Source organism: Mchenga conophoros, linkage group LG16, assembly GCF_057382185.1.
Source record: "Mchenga conophoros isolate Kocher_MC1m ecotype Shallow Benthic linkage group LG16, M_conophoros_male_GT1.1, whole genome shotgun sequence".
In the NCBI taxonomy this organism is placed as follows: Eukaryota; Metazoa; Chordata; class Actinopteri; order Cichliformes; family Cichlidae; genus Mchenga; species Mchenga conophoros.
The window spans coordinates 40,913,815-40,940,389 of NC_140541.1; the positions used below are offsets into that span (position 1 = coordinate 40,913,815).

Below are 26,575 nucleotides of genomic sequence, written 5' to 3' on the forward strand. Positions count from 1 at the left end.
ACAAATGCTAGAATTTTGTACTGATAGTAATAACAATTGGTTCTATGGTATGTACAGCGTGTGACAGCAAGGCATTGTTTGGCCCAGTGTCACCAAGTTAAACCAGTAATTGTTGCATATACCATTGAACTCCACGGGATCTGTAGCTGAATGCCCTCCAGGGTAATTTTCACGAGCTTTCCGCATTTGCCGTTTGTAGTACATGTAGCCAAGTCTGGTCTTAGTGTAGAGTGTGTACCTGGGAGACAATTGGAAATGTTATGTCCCAATAGTAAAAGCTGTTAACATTATTAACCTCGCCATGCAGTTACTGTCATTTCTTTGGTTTGTTGAATGAGCACAATTGACGTAACTTCAATGGTTGGTATGCAAACTTCTCTTAAAATAAAGTTGAAGCCACTGCAGCATATGCTGATGAAAAAAATGGCATTATCGCGAGAAGAGCCTCACAGCAGAATACCAACAGCTGTACTTTTCAAATGGTCTTGACTAAATTAAATTACGTGGGATAAATCTATAGCACATAAAAATGGCTAGATGTTGCTAAGCTACGCCAAGAGAATCGCCAAGGAAACGACAGAAATTTCTGTCGCCAAGGAAAGTGGCGCCATACTCACGCTATTCGGAACAAGGGCTTCTCCGTTCGGGCCATTATCTTGCTGAACAGTTTTCTCCAAAACACCTGTCCTGTCCGTCTGTAGCGAAGGCACAAACAAAAACAGATGAAGGATGAAGTGGCTACCAGTGTTATTATCCAGTCAGGAAGCGCCATAGCCTCTGAGCGGAACGTAATGACGTATACAGCGACACGTCACAACAGTCCCCTGGTGACTTTTAGGCTCACTACCGGTGTTGTGCTCACCTGATTTCTCATGTTTACGTTTTCTTTTATGTATTAAAACAGAGTATATTATAATTTTTTCTGTATATTTTCATTATACATTTTTCCCATCACATTTTGCTTAGGTTTAGGCAGCAGAACCACTTGGGAAGTAGTAGTAGTAAATTAAATGAAATTTAAAAAAAGGGTTTTGACAGTCTGTCAGGCAAACTTTAACATGCATATGAACTAGCAAAAATACTGTGTGATTTTGCCTGTTTTATATCCAAATCCACTTTGCTTCAAGAAACACATAAAATGGGAATTTCTGTTTTTAGAATCACATTTCTTTCTGGTGTAAATGTTGAATAATTATCTGTCTGTTGTTATAACCGTATTGTAGGTTAATTGTAATGATTTTTGTAGTACAAGAAAAAATACATTGACATATAATTATGACTTACAATTACCCTTAGACAAAATGCCAAAGCTGACTAGGTATCAAGGAAGCACTGGCATTTAACTAATTGTAGAGGGAGGTACAACCAGTAGTTTGTGTTTTGGTAATATTGGTACTTTTTAACAGGAGGCGACATGAGTAACCAGTCTCATCTTTCTGAGAGTAGCAGTAACAGTGTGAGTTTCAGCCAGCATATCCAGTTACAAAGGATGACATCCTCCTGTTGTGCACGGCTGCAAATCTCCAAGGCAGGACTGAAGGACAGTGAACCCAACTCAGGCGCAAGCCACAAGGTAAGTAACCTTTTCTGCTTTGTTTTCATTTGTTTTCTGGGTGATCAGATCATAACAAACCAAAAGTGGGTCAAAGAGATTACTTGAGTGCAGTGTTGTAGTGTTTTAAAATTTGTATATAATGTATGGCTGGGTTTTAAAAATAACACAGGCTTAATTTCCTGTTCACAATCGGCAGTATGCTTGCTTTTTTCTCTTTTCCTATCTTAAAAATTCTTAAGTACAGTACTAATTTTCACAAGTAATCTGACTAGACTACATACAAAAAGAAAAATGTATGCAGTCTGGCCTTTTCAGACCGGTGAGGTGCTGTAGAGGGATTCGACTGCTCTTACAGGTGCTTTAATAGAATAAATGAAACTGAAGGTGAGCTCAGGATTGCATATTGAAAGAAGAAAAATCATAACTTTAGATGGGGGAACTTTCCTTGGCCTCCAAGTGTCCACATATACTTCATTCTTAAATTAAACAGAATTACAGTCATTGGTTTCTACTCTCATACTTTGCGTGACCCTTCGTATATTTTATCAAGCAATAAATGTGAACACATGGCATGACTGTGCCTTCCAGACACAATAATGTTTAAGTTGTTTCAATGTGTCTTGTGAAACTATATGTTGAATTACAACCAAGAGCTGAGTGAAACTATAATTCAAGCTGGGACATTATCTCATCTTTGTTATTGCAACAGCACCAGACTGCTAGACCTTTTTTCAGCCCTTCAAAATATTGCAGTTTCATTACATGTGGCCCAATTATCCCGAACAAACGTGCGCACTTTAATTTAAAATATTTATAGTAGTCAAATTAATTTTTAATTAGCAAGTGACTCACACTTAAAGTACAAGTGTAAGGAGACCAAGAGTGTCTGCGGTGTTACAGTACATACAGATATACAGCATGATAACAAAATTACATTTTTAATGTTAAATTTCAATGTAATTTATTATTGTGAGTTCCAAGTTTTCAAAAATATGACATGGCTGTCGCTGTAGCAGGGAAAATCTTCCACACATACCCCACATACACATGTACAAAGCCAGAAATATGGAATAATACCTTTATCTAATACAGTTTTTAAACCAAAGAGGGAAAAACAGTGAGCTTTATGCACAGTGAGAGGCTTTTGTACTCAAGAACTGTGCAAAAGTATCAAAATAACACATATGCACACGTTCCTGCTCCTGACTGCCACTTATTTTTCAGCATTTACCTGCCTTCTCTTTTTTATTCCCTCCCTCTTTTCTCCATCGTTCCTTTTCATCTGTTCAGCGTGTCTAACGTTACCTGGTTCGTGTCGCCTGCCTTGCTGAGAGAGACAGACAGAGCGACATGCGCACAGTTTTGCATGTCTTTGATGTGGTAGATTTGCGTGGTTCCTGCGTGGTGCTTGAACCAGCTGAAAGTTCACAGCAAGCCAAAACGTCCCCGAGGCCACCAGGACGTCCTGTAGAGACAGCCTTCCTTATTTTCTTTACAGCCACTGGAAACGAGCCAGACTTTAGAATTCTGTTATTCGGTGCTGATTTCTGAGAATCACATGTGAAACACAGAAAAACAGATAATAATGTTGTGCACAAGGAGGGACTTGTGATCACCCTTTCTGAAACTAGGGTGACCACATAGTTTCCAGGAAATAATACCACAGAATTAAGCAATGCAACATACTGTGATTTACGATGTAATATAGTAGGAAGATTTTATTTTGTAATTGTGAAAATGGAAAGTCAGCAATAACTAGTGGATAGTGAAAAGATGTAAGTCTGACATAGCTTTGTACCACTCATCCTGTCTTTAGGGTAGTCCAGAAAAATGATGACATCTAAAATTGACAGTCCTCCCCCCTACGAGGAAGCACTGCATCATCCTAAGTGTGATAACTTCCCCTACCAGCCACAGCATGGCTCTCCTCTTCCCCCACCTCCATCTTACAGTCCCAGTCCTGGCTACTGGGGCCAAGGGGGTGTCTACCCGCCGATCAGCATGTGTCAAGGCCCTGGCCTTCCTCCATCTGGGATGCCCACCACAATACCGACTCTGTCTGCTGGACTGCCTGCCTCCAACCCAGGTTCTTAGCGAGTGGCACAGTCTTGAAGTAATCACACCCTGCAATATATTTAGATTAGGTGTAACAAGGATAAATTACCACTTGGCTCTTCCAAATTCTGCAGGAGAGATGGAGGATTTTCTCAGCACCCAGTGGGAAAGCACATCTGTTCGGCACGCCTTCATCAGAAAAGTAAGAGTTTGTAACTGTGTGTTTTAACTTGCTCTTTGTGCCAGTGACAATCCTGCTGCTCTGATCTTTCTTTTTTTCTTTTTTTTGGACAGGTTTACTTAATTTTATCAGCACAGCTTGCTGTCACCTTCTCAGTTGTTGCTGTCTTTACGTTTGTGTAAGTTTCCCCATTTGTACATCCATCCACTGATGAATGTATCTGGTGAAGGGTAAGAAACACAGTCTGCCCTTTGGTGATGCCATGTATCTGCTTTCACAGTGACCCAGTGAGGATGTTTGTCATCAGTTACCCTGGCATCTACTGGGCATCTTTGTGAGTTACTTTTAAGAAACAGCCGCACAGTTTTAGTGCAATTACATCAATTGATAAAAAAAACAAACACACATGTGAAGAATATGATGTATGTAATAATAATCACAGTGGTGAATCTCTCCGTAGTGTGGTTTACTTTGTGGTTTACTGCATTCTCATCTGCTGCAAAGAGCCGAGGTAAGCAAGGCCAAATAAGTTGGAAAAATTAAGTTGTTTTATTATTGCTATTATTATGGTGTATTAAAATTTTCATAAACAGTGATGTTTGTGGTTTCTGTACTTTTTAGGAGGCGTTTTCCATGGAATCTTGTGCTGCTTGGAGTATTTGTAAGTGTTGTTTATTAGACTAAGGGTCAGACATTGACACTAGTAATGCCACAGCAGATATATATGTGCAGAACTAACATAGTGTGAGGTGCTGAAGACTGAAAAAGTAAAGTCAGTAGAAAAAAGACATCTCTAAAAAGTGCTAAACTCACTCTGACATTTAAGACGCATTGTATTCATGTTTGATCTTGCAGACTCTTGCCTTGTCTTACATGGCCGGAGCAGTTTCAAGGTTTGTTTATTGGCTTTATTCAGGCAACAGCTCAAAACAGCACATTTTGATCCTGATGGTATATATGTGCCTTTTTTTTTGTTTCGTTTTAATTGCTACATGTATCCTTTACAGCTATTATGGAACCAAAGCAGTGTTTATCGCCATGGGAGTAACAGCATTAGTCTGTATAGCTGTGACAGTCTTCTGCTTCCAAACTAAGGTACACGGAGATGTAAACTGTCTCGCTGTAGCTCAGTAGCCTGTGGCTTGTCAGAGGATGTCTTTGTTGTCGGTGTAAAAGAACTCCTTTGTCTTGCATTACAATGGGGGCACTGAAATCCTTTAAATATTTATAACATTTTGGGATAAGATGCGAATCCAACTTCTCTGTCTGATGCAACTCGAGATACACAAGTTACATTTTTGGCTTCTACAAGACACGTTTCACACACGCACACACATATATTTCTCTTTCACCTTATTCTGATCCTCTTTCACAATAGTCTCACTGCTCTTTCATGTAGCTTGAAGCATATCAGCTTCACTTTCATCCCCTTAATGACTTGTTTCTCATCACAGGTGGACTTCACCTCCTGCGGGGGATTCCTCTGCATTGCGGCCGTTCTGCTCATGATCATTGGGATTGTTACAGCCATCGTCCTCTCCTTCCAATATGTGAGCCTGCTCTGGTCAAGTCATTTAATTTATTCTGTCTACTCGTGTTTCTCTGCGTGAGGAACAGCAGCTCCCAAGGGTGTATCTGTGTGACTGATTTCACATTCAGGAGCCTTTCTTATGTCACTCAACAGGTCCCCTGGCTGCATATGCTCTACGCTGCAATTGGAGCCATCGTTTACACTCTGGTGAGTCCACACTCACACAAAATTAGACCGAGTATTTCTTCTTGGTATTATGAGTCTGTTGTTGAAAAGCAAGCGAGACATTAGCAGTCCTTACACCCCCAATACATAGCTATTTAGGAGCCCCTAAATAATGTGGTGATAATCTACTATTCATCATCGTATTTGTCTTGATTTTGATTGGTCTATCAAATAAAAAAACAAGAAGGGAACACTCAATCTTCAGTTTAACACAAAGTCTGTTAACTTCAGAGATATCAGGATGTCCAGATAGAAAGCATAAACTATTGTGAATCCAATAAAAAAGTGATAACAGTTGCACTGGAAAGGCAACAACAAGACAACCTCCAGAAAGGGAAGGTTTTTTGATGGATTTTTCTCTAGTTTTGCTTTTTGCTGGGTCCTTTTTGCTACTTGGTAGCATGAGACAGCACCTGCAGCCTCCACAGGTTGCTCAGCTCCATCAGTAAGGCACAGATTTGCCATGTCGACAGGCCCGTTACACGAGCAGCACTGCCAGAGCCCTAAAAAGTGACCTCAATCAGGTTATTTGTGCATGTTTACAACCAAAATGTCATCAAGAGACTCCTTGAGCATGACATGAAGGCTCAGTGTTCCTAGGTGGGTTCTGTGGTCAGAAACCAGCATTGTGTAACTCAGCTGGCAGGTTCACCACTAACACAGTGTTCTTTTCACGGATGATGTTGCAAGAAGCTAACATTTATTACGGTGTCTCCTCTCCATTTCACCTCTGTCACATGCTTTCTTTAGTAAAGGAGGTAAAATCACAGTTTTCCCTAATCGAACAGACGGATATTCCTGAAGTTCCAACTATGATGTTCAAGTGTTCCTTTAATTTTTTGCGCAGTGTATAAAGTGAATTGGGCTTTTTTTTTGGGACATTTTATCATTTCCTGTTACAAACATGATTTCCACATTCATTGTCCCAATAGGTCTTTTAAACAGGTAATCTCACTGTATACATGTTATAGCACTGTTTAATGTGGTTTTCCCATAATGCTGGGGATTGTCTGACCTTTGCTTTTGTACCATTATATTCAAAATATAATTTACCCAAACTTTTTACCTTAGCCTTTGCTTACCATTCCTGTCAGTCTCAGCTATAGTTGAAATTTTGTGTTAATGAGTAAATATTAACACAGCAACACACGAAAAGGGTTAAACTAAATGCACCACCACATGGTAAGGACAGAATCACAAAGCTATTAGTACAGTTGTAGCCTCACATGATACAGGATGTAAATTTTCTTGTTGGTCATAGTGAGTGACACGTAACAGTCCAAAAACCAAAAGTTTTAATTAATGGTCACAAACATGACAAAAGGCTAGAAATGTTGCAGCATTTTTCCTTGTATTCATGTTTTTATGTCAATTTCCTCTTTCCTTTTCTTCCTTATATTAGTTTTTAGTGTACAACACCCAACTTCTTATCGGAAATCGGGAGTTGGCCATCAGCCCAGAGGAGTACGTCTATGGAGCGCTTTCTCTTTATGTTGATATTGTTCACATCTTCCTCTTCATCCTTCAAGTCAGCGGAGCTGCGACTGAATGAGCCAGCGGTTGGAGTTTGTATATTGTATTTGCTGGCAGACACACAGCAAACTGTCAGAAAGATTATTACTTTATTATTATTTTTTCTACATCAGTAACACTCGAGCACTTTGTTTGTTGGGCTGTATGTAGCAGGACTGCAGCCGCAAAGCTTACACTTAGCCCGTGTAAAGGAAGAGAGCTGCTTAAGCTTTGCACATTTGTATAGCTGCATTTTAATATTTATGTGCACGTTAAGGAGTGTAGTACTCTCAACTATTACTTCGATCAAACCTCCTCATTAACAAAGTGTTTCTGCCTCCAAAAAAGGGAACAAAGCCATTTATAGATCAACACATTTGTTTTTATTATTGTCAGTGCTTAGACTTACAAAACATGTGTAGTTGGAGGCATACTGCTGGACACCACAATCATTAGTCAAACATCTGTGCTGGTAGTAAGACGGTCTAAGATCTGTTTATGTACTTTTCATTTTTCCAAAGAGAAAACCCAGAGAACACTGACTCACCGATTAAAAAAAAAGAAAAAAGAGTTGTCTTCTTGAATCACTGGCCATTTCCTTTGTTCTCTTTAATGTTTCTGTTATTTGTTGTTGTTAGAAAACGATGCACACCGATCAATAAATCATACCTTACTGTTATAACTGCTTCCTTCATGTCGGTGGTTAATTACAGTAACACGTTAAGAGTTCTAGGGTGGCATTAGCTCCTATAAATGTTCTCCCTTCCTTGATTGTGGATTAGTATTGTTTCCCGTCACCAGTATTTATGTGTCGTCCACACCAGAAGGTTTAAGGTGTCAGGCGCTTGGGGTCACGTGGGAACATGGAGGTCTGCCGAACGTTGTGGAGACCCAGGTAGAGCATGCAGACTCTCTCCAGGCCTGTGAAGGATGACATCTTTATCAGTTTTTTATTCTTACAAAAAAACAAAAACCATTCCTGTAGTTCCCCCGACAAAACATATTTCTTACCAATGCCTCCGCCGCCATGTGGGGGAGCTCCATACCGGAAGGAGTCGATGTATGCCTTGATCTTCTCCAGATCTGTACAACAAACAAAGGAGAGGCACAAAAATTTTCTAGTGTTGTTCCGCTGATTGCCAACAGAGGGAGACAAATCATTTGAATTTCACTCAATGCTCCTCAAAAAGAAATGGAAACATCTCTTTTTCTTACCGATCTGATGGTGGATGGCTCTTTCTGTCAGCAGCTGAGCATCGTGGACTCTCTGAGCTCCGGAGAGAATCTCTTCTCCTCTCATGAACATGTCATAAGAATTGGAGTATTTCTAGACAAAAATAAAACAAATTCAGAAATCAGGTTTTTCTCACATGTGATGATGACAGGAGGGGGTTAAAAAAAAGAAAAGAAAAGAAAATTAAAGTCAACCAGACAAGGTAACGCTGGCACAAAACTTGGGTAACAACAATGATTATGACAGGAAGAGAATGAAATGAAACCGTATTCATTTTTTAAAGCCAAATATTAACAGAAATATCAGTCTGGCAATTGAAATTCACACAGGTAGCATAAAGAATGTAGTAAACTGGCAATTTTGTGGCATCGCTCATGGATGCTGATGTTTTTTCTTGACTTGTCGGGACAATAAAAAAAAAAAAAAAAAAAAAAAGCATTACGTTGCCCACAGGAGCCACAGTGCAAATTTGAGAGGCTGGTGTGTTTGGTATGTTTGATGTGTGAGTGAAAGACTTACAGGGTTGCTTGGATCAGGCATTGTGTAAAACGGTCTAACAGCCAGCGGGTACTTATCAAGCACATAGAAGTCAGTATCATACTGTGGAGAGGGGGGGAAAAAAAGAGGAGTGAGAGTCAATAACTGCATACAAAAGGATTAATAGAGACATACACGTATCCTTTTCTTTATTTATGTGATGCAACTGTGAGCTTGAATAATAAAATACTTCTCCAGGATACTGTAGAGTCTTTATCTTACAGCATAAAGCAGCTTTTACTGAAGGAGGTCGTCTGAAGAAGACTAACGGCTCATATATACAAATTCTGGAGTTCTAATATCCAAAATGGCTTTTTACTACTTTTAAAAATCACTCGTGTTTTTATCTGACCTTCATACATAAAGGCTACGTGATCCATTGTTGGATCATGTCACATTCATAATTTTGACATTCAATGAGTAAATCACATTTGAAAACAAACCTTTTCCTTGACGAGGCGGCCAAGCAGCTTCTCATTGGGTGTACTACAAAACAGCAAAAATACATTGAGTTTAATAAAGACAGACACATCTCACATTGTTAAAATATTACTTAAACTGATTGTAATCAGTGAATCATCTACAGTTATTATTTCTCAGACTGTTTTTTTAACGTCACTGCTCCAACTGTACTGCAGATTACAGCTTTGATCACAAGGATTACTTAAATGCTGAGTTACTGATGTGATCTTTCACATCCTCACTTTAAGCACATGTTACAATTTACTTCTGCTTTTATCAAAAGAAATCATCTGATAAGATGAGTTGGCTGTGGGGGAAAGGCTGTGTGATGTATTCTAACCTGAGGTCATCCTCGTCACCCATTTCGACCCCGGCCTCACGCAGCATGGCCACAGCCTCGGTGTACTCCAGTCTAAGAGTCGGCTCCAGAAATTTGAAAGGCTCACTTGGGAACTGCTTATTCACCGTCTGGATCTCTGTCTGGAAGCTGACGCAGAGGCACATGCATTGAGTTTCCAGAGTGTTGAGAGGACATGACGCTGACTTTAATTCATTTTCCTGGGAAATTTCCCCAAACCACTAATTTTTTTAACCCAAACATAAAACTTCACATACACCAATAGTTTTCCCAATCATGATTGGAGTATGTAATGGTGATTTATATCTATGTAAAAATACTTGTTACACGTGTTACTGTGAAAAAGGGTCATGTCGCCCCTGATTTCTTCATATTTTGCTTCCAAGGAGACATGCTGTCTTAAAAAGCTTTAAAGTGGTATTGGGTAATAGTTCTCCGGTTTTCTGAACCACTTTCAAAGTTTTTCTGTGGACATTGATGGTTTGTTCTCTCATTTTATGTCCAGTGGTTGTATCTGGACTTAAAATGACTGACCCGTGAATAAAACACTGACCCATAAAAAAGCCTCCCAACTCAAAGGGCAAACCAGTGTTGTGTCTAAACATAACAGACAACTTAGCAAAGAACCAATCTAAATTGTATCTTTGTGCACTTTGTTAGCCTGATGCAACCCCCCATTTTTTCCACTGTCTTTAGTTTAATCTACAAAAAATGACAATGATAACACAGTTTGATGGGCATAAAAAGGATAATTTTGCACTAAAAAGGTGATTCCCAAAAGGCTATTAGCCAAAAAACTTGGCATAACTTGGCACGGTGTGGAGTACGCACCTAAAAAAAATGCAGTAAACTAGACAAGTGGAGGACAAATGAAGAAGTAGCAGGCCTAAAATTCTACATGAAAAGCATCTGAAAGTCATTCCCTTAATAAACAATTCAGCTAAGAAGTGAAACAGGGCCTGAGAAGTGCATTTTTCTGGAGCCTCATCAGAAAAGATCTCAAGAAGCCATTTTAAAGGAGGGGAATTTGTGATAAAAGGCCAAACTACACAAGGAATGAACTGAAACTCATCGGCTACAGGTCCGATGGACGATGAATACATAAATTTGAAATTCGTGGCTCAAATTATTGTCAGTACACATGGTGGATGTCACAAGAGATGCCCCTTTTTCTAAAAACAAAAAAAGAAATGAGGGGTGATGCAAGACTTCTGCACAGTACTGCACGTACCGGTACACAAACAAAAACTACAATCTACCATCGAAGGACTCACAATTCTGTCCAGATAGAGACAAATACCAGACTAATTGTTCACATAATGGTCACAACCCACATTTGACTCTATTTTCTTGGCCAAGCTGTCCTAATGCCTTTCACTAATTTCTGATTCTTTTATATCACAATTAGAAACATTATGACACCAAAAAGAGATTTTTAACAACTAAATTATATTTTTTAAAGACACCTAACAAATTTCACTTGTATTTACTGTGAAATTAAAAGGAGATGCCAAACAGAGCATGGAAAGGATAAAGTCATCTGTGCTTCATGTGTTAAAACAGAAGTACAAAACGCATGCAAAACACTTTCACACGTCAAGAGAAACAGTCTGGAAAGTCATGAGAACAAAGGGCAAAAAGTCAAATGGGCCTGAGAAAGAGGAACAGTGGTCACAACCTGAAACTAACTAACGTCACAGACATTAAAAAGGGAATTCAAATTAAGCTAGTTGACACCTTACTCAGTGTTCCACTGATTTAACATGGTTCCTCTGGGGATTTACTTTATAATAAAAGACTTGTAATCACAGAATAAAGCATGAAGCACTGCAAACCCCCTTCTGAGTTTTCACTGTAATAAATACGTCCAAAAAACCACTGACATTCACAGACGTATGTCGTCAGAAACGTTACAGTTTCCACACAGAAAGAGTTTCGCCCAGTATTCCTCTTTTATTTTAACCTTTGATGTTGAAGCTCTTAATGCCTACTGTACCGAGTTCCACCACACGGAGGCAATAAAACCACATCCTATCGTCATCTTGCTGGCAGTTCACTAAACAGTTGGAGTGGAAATTGCTGACATTCATCTAAGCAGACAGCCATATGTGATGACATTTAATTAATCTAGATTTAGCAGTTACATAGTTTTACTTAGACGTACACACTTTGACATTTTGCTGGCTGTAAAACTAAATAATTCAGCTGAGTGTGTTGCAGAAGTTGGTCTGCAACACACCAACAGTTTTAGGTTCATCTTTTACCTTAACTCAATAAATGTGTATCTTACTTGTCTCTCAAGCCCTTGAAGATCTGCACCATGGTGTCAGTGATAGAGTCGATCACTTCGTGGTAATGGTAGTTGAAGGCCATCTCAATATCCAGACCCACAAACTCGGTCAGGTGACGGTGCGTGTTGGAGTCTTCCGCCCTGAAAACTGAAATGACGCTGATTTAATACGAGTGCCAAAACAAAGCAAACTGCGGTGGCGTGGAAGCAACGAAAGGTTTCTGCTCATCTCCGGGAATAAAGTGTCATTTCCATTGTACTCGAAATTCCTAAATTTGGACGGCTCACAAAACAGAAGCCCATATAAAGGATCATCAAGCTTACAACCTGGCTTCTGAATCACCGCCACGTAAAGGTTTGTGAAACAATGACGATGTGTAGATGAGCGGCATTGAAAGTTGACGATAATCAAAACGCACTGTGAAATGTAGGTGCTTGCACTATGGCTGATTGAGAGGTACTTTAGAAACTCTGTATGAACGCGGCTGCCAATAAATAATTCCTGACTACTGTGTTATTCTAAAGCAGAGTACTTTACAAGTACTTGTATGGTGAATTAATAACATCATGGCTTCTACTTTCATTTAGTGGGAGTTAACGGTCATACTCGAGGACGGCTGCTCGATTGCTGTTTTTACAGGTTTACAGACTGTCAAAAGTGTTCTTAAAAAGGCACGGACACATCTGATTAAATGTGTTTCTGTATCTACATACTGTGGCTGGATTACCTGGAAACCACGCATGTGTACATGCACACAGTTTCACAATGACTGAGATTCAGAAAATACAACCATGCATACAAAGTTTTATTCAATTGTGTCTGAAACAAAGTGTAAATGTTCATTCCTGCTTTTGTATTCACACAGTGTTTGTCTAGAACCTGGAAAGTATTATGCGTCTGACCCTGCATATATTTCAACAAACTGGAAAACTAAAATGATTCCAAGCATAAATATGGAGATGTATGCTTCTCCGCAAGAAGATATGCTTCACATTTACTTCCGCTTCTTCCCTGGTGAACCTTTTTTAGTTGATTTCAGACAGTGGCGATATAGTTGTAGAACCTACAACTAAGTACATGTTGTACTTTGCCACTGGGATTTGTTGATCCCACTTCTCCTTACATGCTGAATCAGTGAGTCTGTAAGTAAGGCAACCGTGGTGAGAACATTGTTGCCTCAGAAGCAGTAATGACCTTAAGCCCTTTGATTTCTCTGTGGTGAAACAAAACAAAAACTTCAGTCCAGTCAGTGGAATACCGAATGTGGATCCTTGTCCCAGATGTTTTATTTGATCTTGGGCGAGAATCCTGTATCGAATGAAAATCAGATACGAGTAGCAATCTAAAAAAAACATAAAAAAATTCACGACTATGTATAGAATAAATACTTTATGCACACAGATGAAGGCAGAGTTTGCTTAGATAATCAGATGGTGGCAGTGTTTGCTTGGATTTCCCCTAAACTCGGCTCTATAAAGTCTTTTACAAGTCCCACTGTGTCACTATCACACAGCTCTACAGCAGCTTTGACACAGTAAAAGCATCACAGGGAGGTCTGTTAAACTTTAACAGTCTAAATGCATTTAGTGACATTTTAAAACCGTTTTCACTTAATAGGGTCTAAATTTTTCATTATCCTCTCGCGTCTCTTTTTCCTGTTTGCCAGTGTTTAAGGTGACATACTGGGGGGAGGGGCTTACCTGGACCTACACAGAAGACCTTGTCAAAGTCAGCACAGATGCACATCTGCTTGTAGAGCTGAGGCGACTGAGCCAGGAAGGCGCTGGTTTTAAAGTACGACACTGTGAAAACATTTGCGCCACCTTCACTGGCAGCTAAAAAAGGACAAAGAAAATTTAATGACAAAGAGAAAAACATGAGGAAAAACAGCTATTACAGTCAAAACCTCACCCATCCCACCTAATGATATATACTGTGAATTTATTAGATGTTTCAGTAGGGACTATAATTGGCTAGCATACACACAAATAAATACCATCATTTTTTTTAAAGGCCAGGCCTCTGATAATGGTTGGAGAGAGTCCAGAGTAAAAAAAACTGTGGTGGAAAAAGTTTCAAAGTAAAAGTCTTATGACATAACTGTTGTCCACTGAAACACTCAGGCTTTTAATTTGAAACATCTACAGGATTTGTAGATTAGTGACGCTATTACACGACGAGTGCGTTTTATGACCATCGCTAGCAAAGAACGGTGCGTTCGGGGAGATGCTGACAGATTGTCTGCTCATTCCAGACAAAGACTTGTACTTAAAAACTCAAGTGATTCCTGTGATCTCCATCAGGAACTTTAGTAGGACAACCAGGAAAGGCTCAGAAAAGACAGTCATTATATACTACTTCAAAAACGATACTTTCCTTCCTCAGATACAGAGCTGAGGTCAATAAAGGAATGATGGCCCAACTTTTTGACTTATTCACCAGAACAACCCATTTCTTTTTTACATGAATATGTAACCACTGGGCAAATTTTTCAAAACAAAGTCAGTTCTCAGGACATCATGTCCCAGACTCTAATAACACGTGTCACCTTTTATGTGACAAAAACATCAGAGGGCATCAACTGATATTTTCACACTCTCAAAAGGTGGGTGGGGCTGTACATATAGGACAAACTGTTCACGCTTGCACCATGGGTGGTGCCATGCAGGAAGATGTGGTTTTGTGTGTATTTTTTCACAGGTGCCGCCAAAATAAAAGAGCGCCACTTTTGAATTTAGCGTTCGAGTCACAGTCACCATCATTGGCTCTTTAAGAAAAGAGGAAGTGAGAGTGTGGAGGTTTCACCACAGTTAATTCAAAATATGGGAGGAATGTGGGGGCTGCGAACTATTGACATAAGACTACTGTGCTTCTGCTTCTTTTAAGAATTTATCTTTTTTTATCATAAAGACTCCAAACGGATTATTTTAGATTATTAAAGCTTCAAACAGTACATTACATATTAACCAAGTAAAGGTTTGAATGGTTCAAAAAGCATCTGGAGCCTCCAAATTGAGTTAATGCTGGAAAAAATAAAGCCAGCATAAGAGATATGCCATTAAATGGTGAAAGCTCCAATAACTCTTTCTCCTGAATATTGGTGAGAAGATTTTTGTCTGAGTTCTAAGTTTCTCCCTTTCAGTCCTCCTTTTCTTCAATAAAGTGAGATGAGATCCTTTGGGATTGATCTTAAGGAAAGCCTCTCCTGTCAAATTAGAAGGGCGCTGTGTGGAAATGTGAAAGCAGAGAGGCTGACGTGAGAGCTGGTCGATGCATCGAAATTCCCAGCGGTCTGGATTAAAACCCTCATAGGTCTGAAACGATGAAATTCTCTCTAATACCTTACTGTCTGTTGTCTCCTTTAGCATAGATGTGCATGACTGCGCATGTGTGTGTTTCAAAAGCTTTAGCTGAACTTTTTATTTTGCTCTTGATTTGAAGTGGAGCCTAGATCAGCCTGATGAGGAAGTCAACTTACAACTGTTACACAATGACTCACGAAACACCTGTGGGCAGTGACGTGAAAACAAGTGTGCCTCTACTGAAACATCTAATCAAAAATGATTCAATGCATGCTAGTCTCAGTTTTCCCACGTGTCAATGTGGCAGAGGGTGTTTTTTTTTGTTTTTACCCGATATAATTTTCGGCGTCTGGATCTCCACAAAGCCCTTTTTGGTGAGGGTGTCCCTGAAGAGCTGGCACACACCTGACTGCAGGCGGAACACGGCCTGGCTGGTGGTCGTCTTTTCAGGAGGATACACAAAAATAAACACCATCAAGACGGTTGCAGTGATTCATCTACGTTATTACACAACCATGACAAATGTGTGAAAACAAGACTGCCAGTTTCTTCAAGGACCTCCTGTCTATGTGAAGGGTGTGACAATTATTTGTTGGCAACGGCAACGTGTTCAAATCCTGGAAGAGCCGCAGAAACTTAGAAATACCTTTATTTATTGTTTTTTTTTAAATTGTGTTTCAGTATTTAGATTATCAATATAAATACCGAAACCAAGGTGAGGCATAAAACTGCTGTGAAGAGGTTACTGTAAAAACCTCATGCACAAAAGCCCCCAAGAGTCAACAGTTGGGTGACAGAGCATGTCAAAATGCCAGTGAACACTCCCAGAAATCGACTGACTCATTTCAAATGACCACAAGATTTCTACAACTGATCTTGTCTGGTTTTCAAGTCTAGTTACCGTACATCATCATGAAGTCAGACCTGGGTCTTTTCAATACATAAATGCACAGTTCTGCGTTAATTAAAGTGCTTCACATCCCATTTCTAGTGCCTGTCCGGTCCTGAATAGTCTTCGTCTGACTAACAGCCGGCTGACTCGAAATATGATCGTGTCTAAATCCTGGAAAGCTCATTAATCTGCAGACAATGCTTCAGGGTTGTCTGGCTAAAACTTTTCCATCATTTACAATCTGGGTGCTTGACAGAAAGTAGAAGTGCAGAAAAATATAAAACGTCCCTGCTTAAAACACTTTTACAAACGTCTTTAAAAGGCACTGAAGCAAATCATTCATTCTACTATCACACCACCTATGACTCATTTGTGTCACACATCACACATGGGGCTGTGCCCAGCGTTAAATGTGGGGAAACAGACCTAAAAACCAGACTGTGTAAGACCTAATTTAAAAATTCGAAAGCGCTTCCTGTTTACAGCAAGTCTGCAGCGAGTAGGCGTAATAGTGAGTGGGTTGGTGGGTGGCAGTTACTATCCTGAAACTGGCAGTTCTTCTGATGGTGAGGGGCCTCATGAAATATACCTTACTCTGGTATACCTCTCAATAGTTCATACCTCCTTGAAACCCAGCTGCGGTGAACACATACCACACAGAGGTTTCAAAGCTCAAAAAATTTAAACATTTGCCAGCATCCAATTACGGGCTCATCATCGTACTCAAGAGGCCGTCGATATGTGTACTTGGAGGTTGACCACAGTCTAGTGCTGGCATCATTGTTCATACAGCCTGTATGTGTACAGTATGTGTGGTAGTCAGCATACACCCTAACCCTTCCTAAAGCAACCTGAAATACACAAATCTGCATTAGGACATTTTGCTTTTGCGCTTGTATCGAAATCACAGCTCTCTTCTCTTCAAAACTTTTAGACCTGTTCTGATAAAACGCAACTGGCTTTACTTTCCATCTCCGATGCTTACATGTGAAACTTCACGAAGAGCCGGAGCATGAAGCAAAGGGAGAATGGTGTGTTTGATGTGGATCTGAATCTTTCTTGAAAAATGACAGGACGGGGAATCGGTCTTTGTAGAAAATGAGTTCTCAGAGTTTTCTTCTTTCCTTCTGGTTTATGATAAAATTTGTTGTTGGGTGTCGCGCTTGTCTGCGTTTGTAAAGCCAGCGACATAGGTAACACAGATTTATCACCTTTTTTATTTGATCTAAGGAAGCTGGATGCAGTTTTTATGGACCAAATATTATGATTAATCACAAAATAGCATGACGTAGGTCTCATAATCAATCACATTTCTTACATCTTGAAGGCTGAGGTAATGGGAGCACTAGTGTTAGAGGATTTGTTTGGACTCCAGCACGTCCGGATGACAGTCCAGAAACTGTCTGCAAGTCCAGCCGTCTTTTAAAACTAAACTTTTAAACTTTAAAAATGTTCAAGTTAGAAATGGAGTTTCATGTGAACTACATAATTATCAAAGGCATTTTATGGTTCCCTTCTGAAGAGTTTGGCAGTGTGGGAAGCACTTTATAGCTTCAGCGGGCTCTTAAGAGCAAAACTGATGACAGACCCAAGTCCATGAGCTCAAAGTGCACAGTGCTGCAGAAGCAGGTGTTGTTGTGAAGCTTGTGAACAAAGTGGCTCTGTGCTGTGGTGTTGCTGCCTTCCTGCCAGTCGTATCTTCCATGTGGGAGGAACATATCAAAACAATGAGACACTTTGCGGCTTAGTGTCTTCTGCTGCTCGCATAAGTTTAGCACATCTCTCAGCACTGTATAAGATTCATATCACCAGCCCACTAAATCACAGCCTTTTCTCTTTACTTTTAGAGGTGCGCTGGTTTGTTGTTTGCATTCCTTCACAAATATTTTACATTCACTCTCCAACAGCCTACATTTGTGGTAGAAGTTTTCTGTGCTCGGAGACAGGATGTAAGCTGTAAAATTATTGTTGTTATAATGGCAATAATTTTTTTGTTTTTCAAATCCATGTATTTCAGCCAACTCTTCCAGGGAGACATTGAGGCAACCCCAAGACTTCGGGTAGGACATCCTCACAAAGGAAGCACCCATAAAGCATCAAATTTATAATCTTTATGAACACCTTAGTTTAAAACAGCTAAAAATTCATCATTAATCAACTAAAATATTACATGTATCAAACCAAATGCAAATTTTCACAGACTCACATGGTCACAGATGATAGAAACTTACCCTGAGATCAATCACTCTGTTGTCCAGCCGGGTGTCCTGGTTAACTGTGGCTCTGCCTTCCTGAATACAAACACAAAAACACAGTCATCCTACCAAAACCTCCTCAGCCTATGAAATATTAAAAATCATTACTATTCATCTCCTCCTATTCACACAGGAGTGTTTGCCGTCAGTGTTATGGAAGCATTTTAGGGGCTTTTCACAACTCACAGGGAAAAACTATAACAAAAAAAAGAAAGAAATACAAATCATTTTTAGCTTTAAAGCTATTGGCAGCTTGCAAACCTAAAACAATGCAATCAGCCTGCAAAAACCTTCCTGGGAACAATGCAAAACTACCATTCTCCTGCAGCTTTACCACATCTACCTACTTAGCTCAGTGAGTATAACAGAGTCAAGTGCAATAAAAGACACCTGCAATGTGGGACAACAGGACAAAAAGAATATAAAGAAAAGGAAAAAGGTAACAACTGAAAAGTAAATGTTTCATCACAGGAAGAGCCGCTCCTTCCAGGGTCGTGGATGTCAGGCTTCCTGAGAAGACCCACAGGGGTTTGAGCTAATAGCCTGTGTAGCCACATCCTGCTCCAAACAGCCACACGCAGAGGGACAAACTGTTAGATGGGCAGACAGTTAGACAGACAGGGCTGTTGAGGCTAGTGTCTCTGGGGAAAGCAGGTGTTGCTACAAGTCTGTGACTGACATGCTGAATCCCAACAGAAAACACCTGAGACGCTGCTACAGCTGCAGATATTAGCTTACTGGATAAACAATGATGGGCCCTCAGCTGTCTTTGGTATTGATGAGACTCATATTAATGTGCACGCATGTACAGTGCGATGTATAATTCCACAGCAGATACGATGGATCTAAAGCTACGAAAAAAATGACATCCTGCCGTTTTATGTGTTAAGCCGATTCAACGGCTACATCAGGAATGTTATTATTGGAAAATTCAATGTTTCCACTTTGCAAATCTGGGAGCTGTAGCTGATCCTCTATACTAGAATAATCATTTTTTGGTTTGAATCAGGAAACAGAGCCAACTGCTTTGAGCTGGAATTCCGCTTAGCCATCGTTTTTTGGTGCTGCTAAACCAGCAGCCTCAAAGGTTTACATGTATTTCTAACCACCTATACTGCAGCTAGGAAAAAGAATGGCTTTTTAAATGCTTCATGATTTTCTTGAATGATTCTGCATCACTGCACAATTCCTTAATTGCAATTCAGAGAACTCCCTCAACACTGGCAGCCGGCTCTTATAAACACTGTGCGATGAAATCACCATTTGCATGAGGAGGGTGATTAAAACAAGGTGATTAGGTTTAATCAGCCAATCCTTGACTCTGCCAAAAACACAAATCTCCATTCTCCTCACTGAAAACAGTCTCACTGAAAGAGCGCCGTTAGAGCTCAGCATGCACAGAATGCGTTTCCATTTTGCTTTTTATATAAAGTATTCAGATAAAAACGGACTTATATTCATTGTGTAGTCAGACTAAACCCATCTGTGCACTCCATGACAGTGAATGGACTCGCACACACACAGTAACTATCAGGCCTTGTTCTTTTTACACTGAGAGTCTGCTTTTAGAAGTTTTTAAGATACCTAAAATGCTGCCAATGATGTCCAAATGAATAATAATTACTCAGCTAATACTCTAACTGCACTTTGACTCCCCTCATCCATCCCCCCATTCATCCTCACCTCTTCACCCTCTCCATCAGGCCTGACAGCGTCCTCCAGCTGCAATGGGAGACGAGGCTCAGCCTGGCTGATGACAAAAATCTGAGAAGGGAAACGATAAAAAAAAAAAAAAAAAAAAATCACAAAAAATTAAAAGTGTGACAAACCACCGATGTTTTTATTCGATGCTGAGACAATGGAAAGTCCCGGGACTCCAGAAACAGGTGAAGAAGGTGAAAATGAAAGAGGCTAAAAGCTGCATCTGTTAAAACCTCATCAATGTGTGAGAAAATCACCTACGTGCTGCTTTGTGTTTTTATGTTTTTCATTTACATTGGGCATCATAGCAGAGAAAATCTCATCCCATTCACCAAAATTTGATGCATTCACTACATCAAATTCTTTTGCAGTACAGTACGTAAGAGTAAAAAGGAGCCTTGAGGTGACTTTTGTTTCATTTTCTTGGCATATAAATAAAATGGATGTTACTTAAAGCTCAGATACTGCGTTAAATCAAGAGTTTAAAAGGAAGAGTTAAATGGTCAATGCGCTACAGTGAAAACCTCTTTGGTACCTGCTTGAATAACATGAATTATGGATGCTTCATTGTCTGGGTGCGTACGCACTGCATATGCTGGGAGGCAAAATATACACCCTCTGGTATTTTTATTTATATGTGTAGGAGACATCTGCGGTTTTAAAAGCAACTGTATTATCTTCTCTATGTTTACATATCTGTCTGCTAAGAAGTGCCCATTAAGGACTGCAGTGAAAGTGCCAACCCTTTCAACGTGGAGCTCGACGTCCTGCTGGGAACAGCTCTCGATCTTCTGCTCCACTTTCCTCACTGTCGCCTCCACATCGACGATGCTCTCCTTGGTGATGCTGGTGGAAACATTCAGGGGGAGGAAAGTGTAAGTGATGCACGCTAGTTACAAAACAGATTTATCTGTTTGGAAAGACGAGCAACTGTGAAAACCACATATCCGTTAAAGTATGTACAATGCTTGTAGACAAGTTTTTACATTTGTCATGCTTTTATGCACAGAGGATAGTGCGGGGTATATGGGTGGGTGATTTTTGACTGGGCGGTAGGTTTTTTTAAGGGTTTTTTTCCCCCTCATGTGTTTTAAAATAAAAACAGCACTGATATTTGCATATGGGCTAATTGACATACCGCAAGAGCTTGTGGCGTACGAAACCACATTGCCCTGTTCATAATAATCGTGAACGTGAGACTACATTAGATTCAAATTAACAGGTTGCAACAAGGCAGAATATGCTATCATTTTCATCATTTTCATGTATTTTTTAAACAAATGGGTGTCTGTTGGTGATTGTTTATCTCACATGGGAAGAAAACAAAACAAAAAACACCTGCAAAACCATTTTACCCACTAAAATTTATTTTAGGCCCCATGTGGTGAAATTTCTATCACCACATTATTTGTCAAAAGGTGTTTATTTAAAGACCTGGGTGAGACTCGGGCCATATCAAACAGCTAAGCAATTCAACAACAGTTTTTAACTCAGCTGGAACGATAAATTATAGCAGTGTGCACAATCTTAACTTTCTTATTGAAACAGTAATTTCAGTCACAAAGGAAAAATAAACACGAGCACTGGGGCTCGAGGGGGGATTTGTAAGCTTTGATAAAACTTGCCTCATACTACAGCTCCTGGAAAGTACCCAGCTCTACTACAAAAACTCTTTGACTTTGAGAGCTGGGGTAAGAATTTCCTCTTGTGAGCCACAGCATACCAGGGAACCCTTTCTAATTTCCTTATAATCAGTTTTAAACAACAGTGCAGCATCCCCCTGCACAGGCTCCTCACTGAAACCCAAAGTAACATCTGAGGTACAACGCCCACTGTCTCACAGCAAACGGCCAGATGGGAAACCCGCTGTAATCCACCACTCGTCCTCATTACAAAGCAGTAATGAGGGACCGAACACTGGGGTACCGCCGTCCCTTCAGCCCCACGACAGCTGCCACCAGACCCAATCCCCTCCAGTCGGAGATCAGCTAGATAAATAAATCCCCACATTAATAACCTCCTCTGCAGGACAAAAGTCTAATGACAACACACTGAGCGCACACCAACAGAAACAGATTCATTCAACACAAGAAGGAAGAGAAAAGGGAGCGAGCGCTCGAATCAGTGATCCAGGAAGGACAAGCTGACTGTTTCGGCAAGCCTGACTCCAAACTGCCTCTAACTTAGCTGACTGAACAAGTGTTACAACATAAATTCCTGGCTGTAGTCGCTTTCAGATTTCTTCAGCTTCGAAGTTATAACATGTATCATCTTATATTACCACTTTGAACCCCAAGAACCAACAGTAAAATCAGCATATCACTCTAAATGGCCTCATATCAGCATTAAAAAGAAGGATTCTTGCCTCCTGTCGATGACCTCAGAGGACAGTGAATCTCATTTACAGGTAAATGAGATTTTAAATCTCAATGGGTTTTTCCTTGTTAAATAAAGTAATAAATAAATAACCCCCATCAGGTGATGACACGTACTCTTCCTCGGCCACACAACAATTATGAAAAATAACTAGTTTTTAACATAACTGTTCCTTACTCTGCCTCCTGTCAGTTTTAAAATCCAAATCTGTGTACATCCAGGTACAGTACAGCATCACAAAGTAGTGCTGTCACAAAAAAAAACAACAACAGTTTAAAAAGCGCTCTGAATTAAACCGACCAACTCCATAGCAAACAACTGACATGTTGTTCCTTTTCAGAGCTCAGCCACAATTTCTTCGCTGCTCTACATTCAGCACTTGAGAGGTACTTGAGAGTAAAGGTTGAGCACAGGCAGAAGATCACTTAATTAAACTGTGAGAATGGACGGATGATCACTTGGACATGCAATACAAGTAAGGGGATTCTCAGCAATGCAATCTCCGTCCTTAGAGCAGTTATGAGGGGATTTACTTGTAATCCAGGGTCTCAATCAGCTTGTCAATCATCAGACCACATTGTCTGACACTAAATGTGCGCCAAAAGCTACAGGAGTGATAGTGCCACCTGTTCTTAGAGATACAACTACAAACAGAAGCACAGCAACAATGTTGTTTTGGAAACCTGCTTGGTAAGCAACTGCAAAGTGGTATGACTTTGCTGTTGTTTAGTTCTGATGCAAGACGGTGTTGTCTTGACAACCATGTCATCACTTTCACTTGCTGTGGTGTTAGGCTGTCAGGTGGGCATAAGATTGCAAAACAATCCAACTGTCCGACCACAACATTGCAGAACAAGACTGAGGAAGTGCTGCACATAAAAGAAATCACTGGTTACAAAAATATGTTAAAGTGCAAGGAGAACACTATTTATATATAAATTTATATATAGTAAAAGGCACCATCTTTTGACGTACCCTCATTTTCAAAACATAAAAAAAAAAAAACCCCAAAAATTGCCAAGTATCGTGCAGGGCCTCTATAAGCTGCCACACAGCCCAGTCCCACTGAGGAACATGAACACTCCACAGGAGCTCGTGTGGTTTTTGGGACCTGGATGTTCGGTTCTGTGGCGACTCTGTAGCTCAAGCATTTTTCAGAGCATCCTGTTGAGCTTTTTTCCTGGTCAGGCTAAACCTTGGCTTTTTCGTAGTGTCGCTCGGGCTGTTCTGGGGCAGTTTCAGTGCACAGACAGCGCACACCGTCCTAATGAAGGAGGCTGCTGCTGTCAGGGAGTGGTCGGTGTGGATGTTGTACACCGGGGATTACCACAGCAATCGAATTTTAAATACATGGTTGGTGTTATTCATTTCATCTGTTAGGGGTTCAAATGTTGAGGCTTAAAGGAAATTACAGTTTGGAGCTGCAGACCCCTCTCTGCCCGTCTTTGGAGCTATTTTGAAAGCCCCGATGCCATATTACAACAGCGGCAAGAAAAAGGCCAGCTCAGTGACTATAAAGAGGAACTATGGCTGTGTCAGCAGCTGGTGATACTTGTTACAAAGTTATGGTCAAAACTCTGGTCTGAGCAGCAGTGACCTTGACCTCATTAGAAAAATTTGCCTGTGTCTGGGTTAAAATTTCCCATGAACCTCATGATACCGCAACAAACTTACACCGAGATCTCAGGGCCTCATTTCTGAAAACATGAACATAATGCGTGCGTGTCAAATGGTAATTTAGGCACATGCTGCCCGTCATCAAACATTTAGCAGCGCCGACTTGTTTACATACGGCTCAGACAGCTGTGTACATTAAAACCAACGTTCATTACTTACATCTTTCATCAAGTCTCCTGTTTTTCAACAAACCGTAGCAAAAGAAAGCCAATGTTATCAAAGCATTACATGAAATTAATATTTGTTCAGCGGTTAGTTGCGTAGTTTTGTGTAGTCTAATACAACAGACTGTTTTGAATGTATTCAGGGTGGATCAAGGATCAAGGTAGGAAAACTCTGGGGAAATGCAGCGTGAGCAGCGCCTGCTGCCAATGAGGTCAACGTCTCGAACGTCCCGTTACGGAGGTTGACGACACTCCAAAGATGTTTGGCAGTTTTCAATCAAATCGTCTCATGCCAACTTATAAGCCTCAAATGTTTAAAAATGTTTTAAGCCTATCAGAACATCACACTTGTGCAACTAAATAGTAGCTACACTTTAAAAGAAAAAAAAAAACACACACACACACACACACACACATTCATTACTGCAATCCCTGCATTGCTTAAGATCAGTGTTATCCCATGTCTTAACTGTCATTTCAGTCTTGCAGATTACAGTCGGGGTGTTACCTTTTGCTTAATTTAGCAATGTCTAAGAAGATGTATTATGTGATAATTAAGTTCTTCCCTCTTAAATTCACTAAATACTGGGCGTACTTCAAAATAACTGTTTGGGTTTTTTAATGAATAAACTGCATATTTCAGTAAATTACATCAGGTGCATCATAAATCATCATGCATCATTTTTTGTGTCAATTTAAAACCCCAATAGGGTTTCTTTTTAAACAAATAAGCCCTGCTGCAAACCTCTAACGCGAGCCTAATCTAACATCATTATCAGCAACACCCCTTTTGTTTCTTTAATAAAGTGCACATCCGTGGATGGTTATGTCCATTCATCGACTACCAGTAATGGGCTATAGTTTGGCTGCTAACATGACTAATGATTCTTGCTCTTAATTATTTCTCCCTACTCTGATCCAAGGAGCTGTATCTGCCATCTTGACAGGAACTGCCCCATTAGGCCACTGCTGTATTCCGCCCTGTTGAAAGCCAGCTTTACTGCCAAGTGAAAAAATGATTGATTTCCCCGCCTCCACCTCGGTCAGACGTGTGAAAATGGATCAGTGGACCGTTATGGCCAAGGTTTTTTTTTCCCACCATTGTTTCTGCCCTCTCTGACAGGAAGAACAGTCTCGGTACTTACTTTGCGGCAACTTGACCATCTGCTTGCTGGCACGATCCTTACCCCCCACTGCGACCAGTGCCTGCACGTTAAACTGCTGCTGACGCAAGACCAAGAAGCATTGCTTCCCTGAAAGCAAAACAACAATAGATAGAGCTCGCTTTTTTACAATACAAGCATAACAGCCTTGTCAGAATAATACCTTGGGCACTCTGTCTGAAGCTAAGTAGGTTTGTTCAGTCAAAAGGGCTGTGTGTGTGACTTGAGATGAGTGTCTCACAGCTGTAGGGAATCAGATGAAGTGTCAAACATTTGCAAACAGAGCCTTGTCTTTGAAGAGCACTGTGTGGAGAAAGGCTGATTGCTACCTTCCTATCAAACATATACAGGGACCTAGGAAGAGTGTAAACACGTTAGCCACAAAGACTGAGGGCAGGAGATAATCAGACCACCCAGTTACTTTGATGTTTGTTGCCTGTGAGAACAGGGCGGGTGGTGGAAATAATAGTGATGCCAAAATCCCACCAACAGATGTACCTCATCTCACACAATTCAGGATGTTATTCTGCTCACACAGACATCCTACAGCAAGCAGAGAAATGAAGACACAAGTGGAGAGGAAGTGACTCTTGATTCTGGAAGTTATCTTTAAAGGAAATGGTTAAAAAAAAAAACATCACAGAGACTATAGTTTATTTGCAAAAGGCTCACTGTTTATGGAGAGGAGCAATAACCAGGCAAAGCTCAGAGGGTTATTGTATTCAAACAGTGAAGCTTCGTGACTGCCAGCAACTGGAACTGAGGGGGGACAGGTTATCTGATCTTCCAATTGGCAGTGACAAGCTAGCCTGACGGTGATATCAAAAACACCTTCAGGTTGTCAATCTGCTTAACAAGGAAAGAGTGGAAAAACAAATCGGCTTTGTAACGCCTCACAATCTTAAAAAAATTATTTCACAAACAGGAGCAAAAAGTCTTTTAAAATTCTGACTTTACTCTGGGAGTGTTTGGTGCATAAAGTTGCAATAAAAGCTTTATGCTTCTCTTCTAGCACAGGCCTCCAGTGTTGAACCTAAAGACAGCGATGTCTGTCATTTACATCATTTGAAATGGAACACCAAGTGAAAGCCAAACGATCTCTCT

The 26,575-nt window shown here is 40.3% G+C and overlaps 2 protein-coding genes across 5 annotated transcripts in view; one reads left to right on the top strand and one right to left on the bottom strand.

Moving 5' to 3' along the window:
* The first annotated feature begins 171 nt into the window (after positions 1-171).
* Positions 172-7,158, top strand: LOC146557380 (protein lifeguard 3-like). 4 transcript variants are annotated; one of them, XM_085249056.1, is made up of 13 exons: positions 178-827; positions 1,407-1,573; positions 3,372-3,641; positions 3,745-3,812; positions 3,905-3,969; positions 4,072-4,125; positions 4,252-4,302; positions 4,413-4,452; positions 4,647-4,684; positions 4,799-4,886; positions 5,246-5,341; positions 5,476-5,529; positions 6,950-7,158. In XM_085249056.1, exons 3-13 carry the CDS (start codon positions 3,386-3,388, stop codon positions 7,097-7,099), a joined length of 960 nt encoding a protein of 319 aa, XP_085105182.1. In that variant the 5' UTR covers positions 178-827; positions 1,407-1,573; positions 3,372-3,385; the 3' UTR covers positions 7,100-7,158. The 4 variants fall into 4 exon arrangements, with proteins under 4 accessions (XP_085105180.1, XP_085105179.1, XP_085105181.1 ...); XM_085249054.1 differs by having other exon boundaries at positions 172-849; positions 3,372-3,812; XM_085249053.1 differs by having other exon boundaries at positions 172-827; positions 3,372-3,812.
* A 261-nt stretch (positions 7,159-7,419) lies between these two features.
* Positions 7,420-26,575, bottom strand: part of LOC146557381 (aspartate--tRNA ligase, cytoplasmic-like) — a 22,944-nt gene continuing 3,788 nt past the window's right edge. Inside the window, exons 2-14 of the mRNA XM_085250568.1 lie at positions 25,454-25,561; positions 20,835-20,980; positions 20,074-20,154; positions 18,367-18,426; positions 15,574-15,685; positions 13,642-13,776; positions 11,941-12,088; positions 9,633-9,779; positions 9,274-9,316; positions 8,813-8,893; positions 8,275-8,386; positions 8,071-8,142; positions 7,420-7,980 (exon numbers count right to left, since the gene is read on the bottom strand). Of these exons, the coding sequence (XP_085106694.1) occupies positions 7,889-7,980; positions 8,071-8,142; positions 8,275-8,386; positions 8,813-8,893; positions 9,274-9,316; positions 9,633-9,779; positions 11,941-12,088; positions 13,642-13,776; positions 15,574-15,685; positions 18,367-18,426; positions 20,074-20,154; positions 20,835-20,980; positions 25,454-25,561 (1,337 nt within the window). The 3' untranslated portion in view covers positions 7,420-7,888. The remainder of the gene's footprint in view (positions 7,981-8,070; positions 8,143-8,274; positions 8,387-8,812; positions 8,894-9,273; positions 9,317-9,632; positions 9,780-11,940; positions 12,089-13,641; positions 13,777-15,573; positions 15,686-18,366; positions 18,427-20,073; positions 20,155-20,834; positions 20,981-25,453; positions 25,562-26,575) is intronic.

Excerpts from the sequence above, each read along its gene's own strand:
- LOC146557380 (XM_085249054.1), top strand. The coding sequence starts at position 3,474 with ATGGCTCTCCTCTTCCCCCACCTCCATCTTACAGTCCCAGTCCTGGCT. Across the intron at positions 4,126-4,251 it reads GGCATCTACTGGGCATCTTT|TGTGGTTTACTTTGTGGTTT; the intron begins GTGAGTTACTTT and ends ATCTCTCCGTAG. Across the intron at positions 4,887-5,245 it reads TCTTCTGCTTCCAAACTAAG|GTGGACTTCACCTCCTGCGG; the intron begins GTACACGGAGAT and ends TTCTCATCACAG.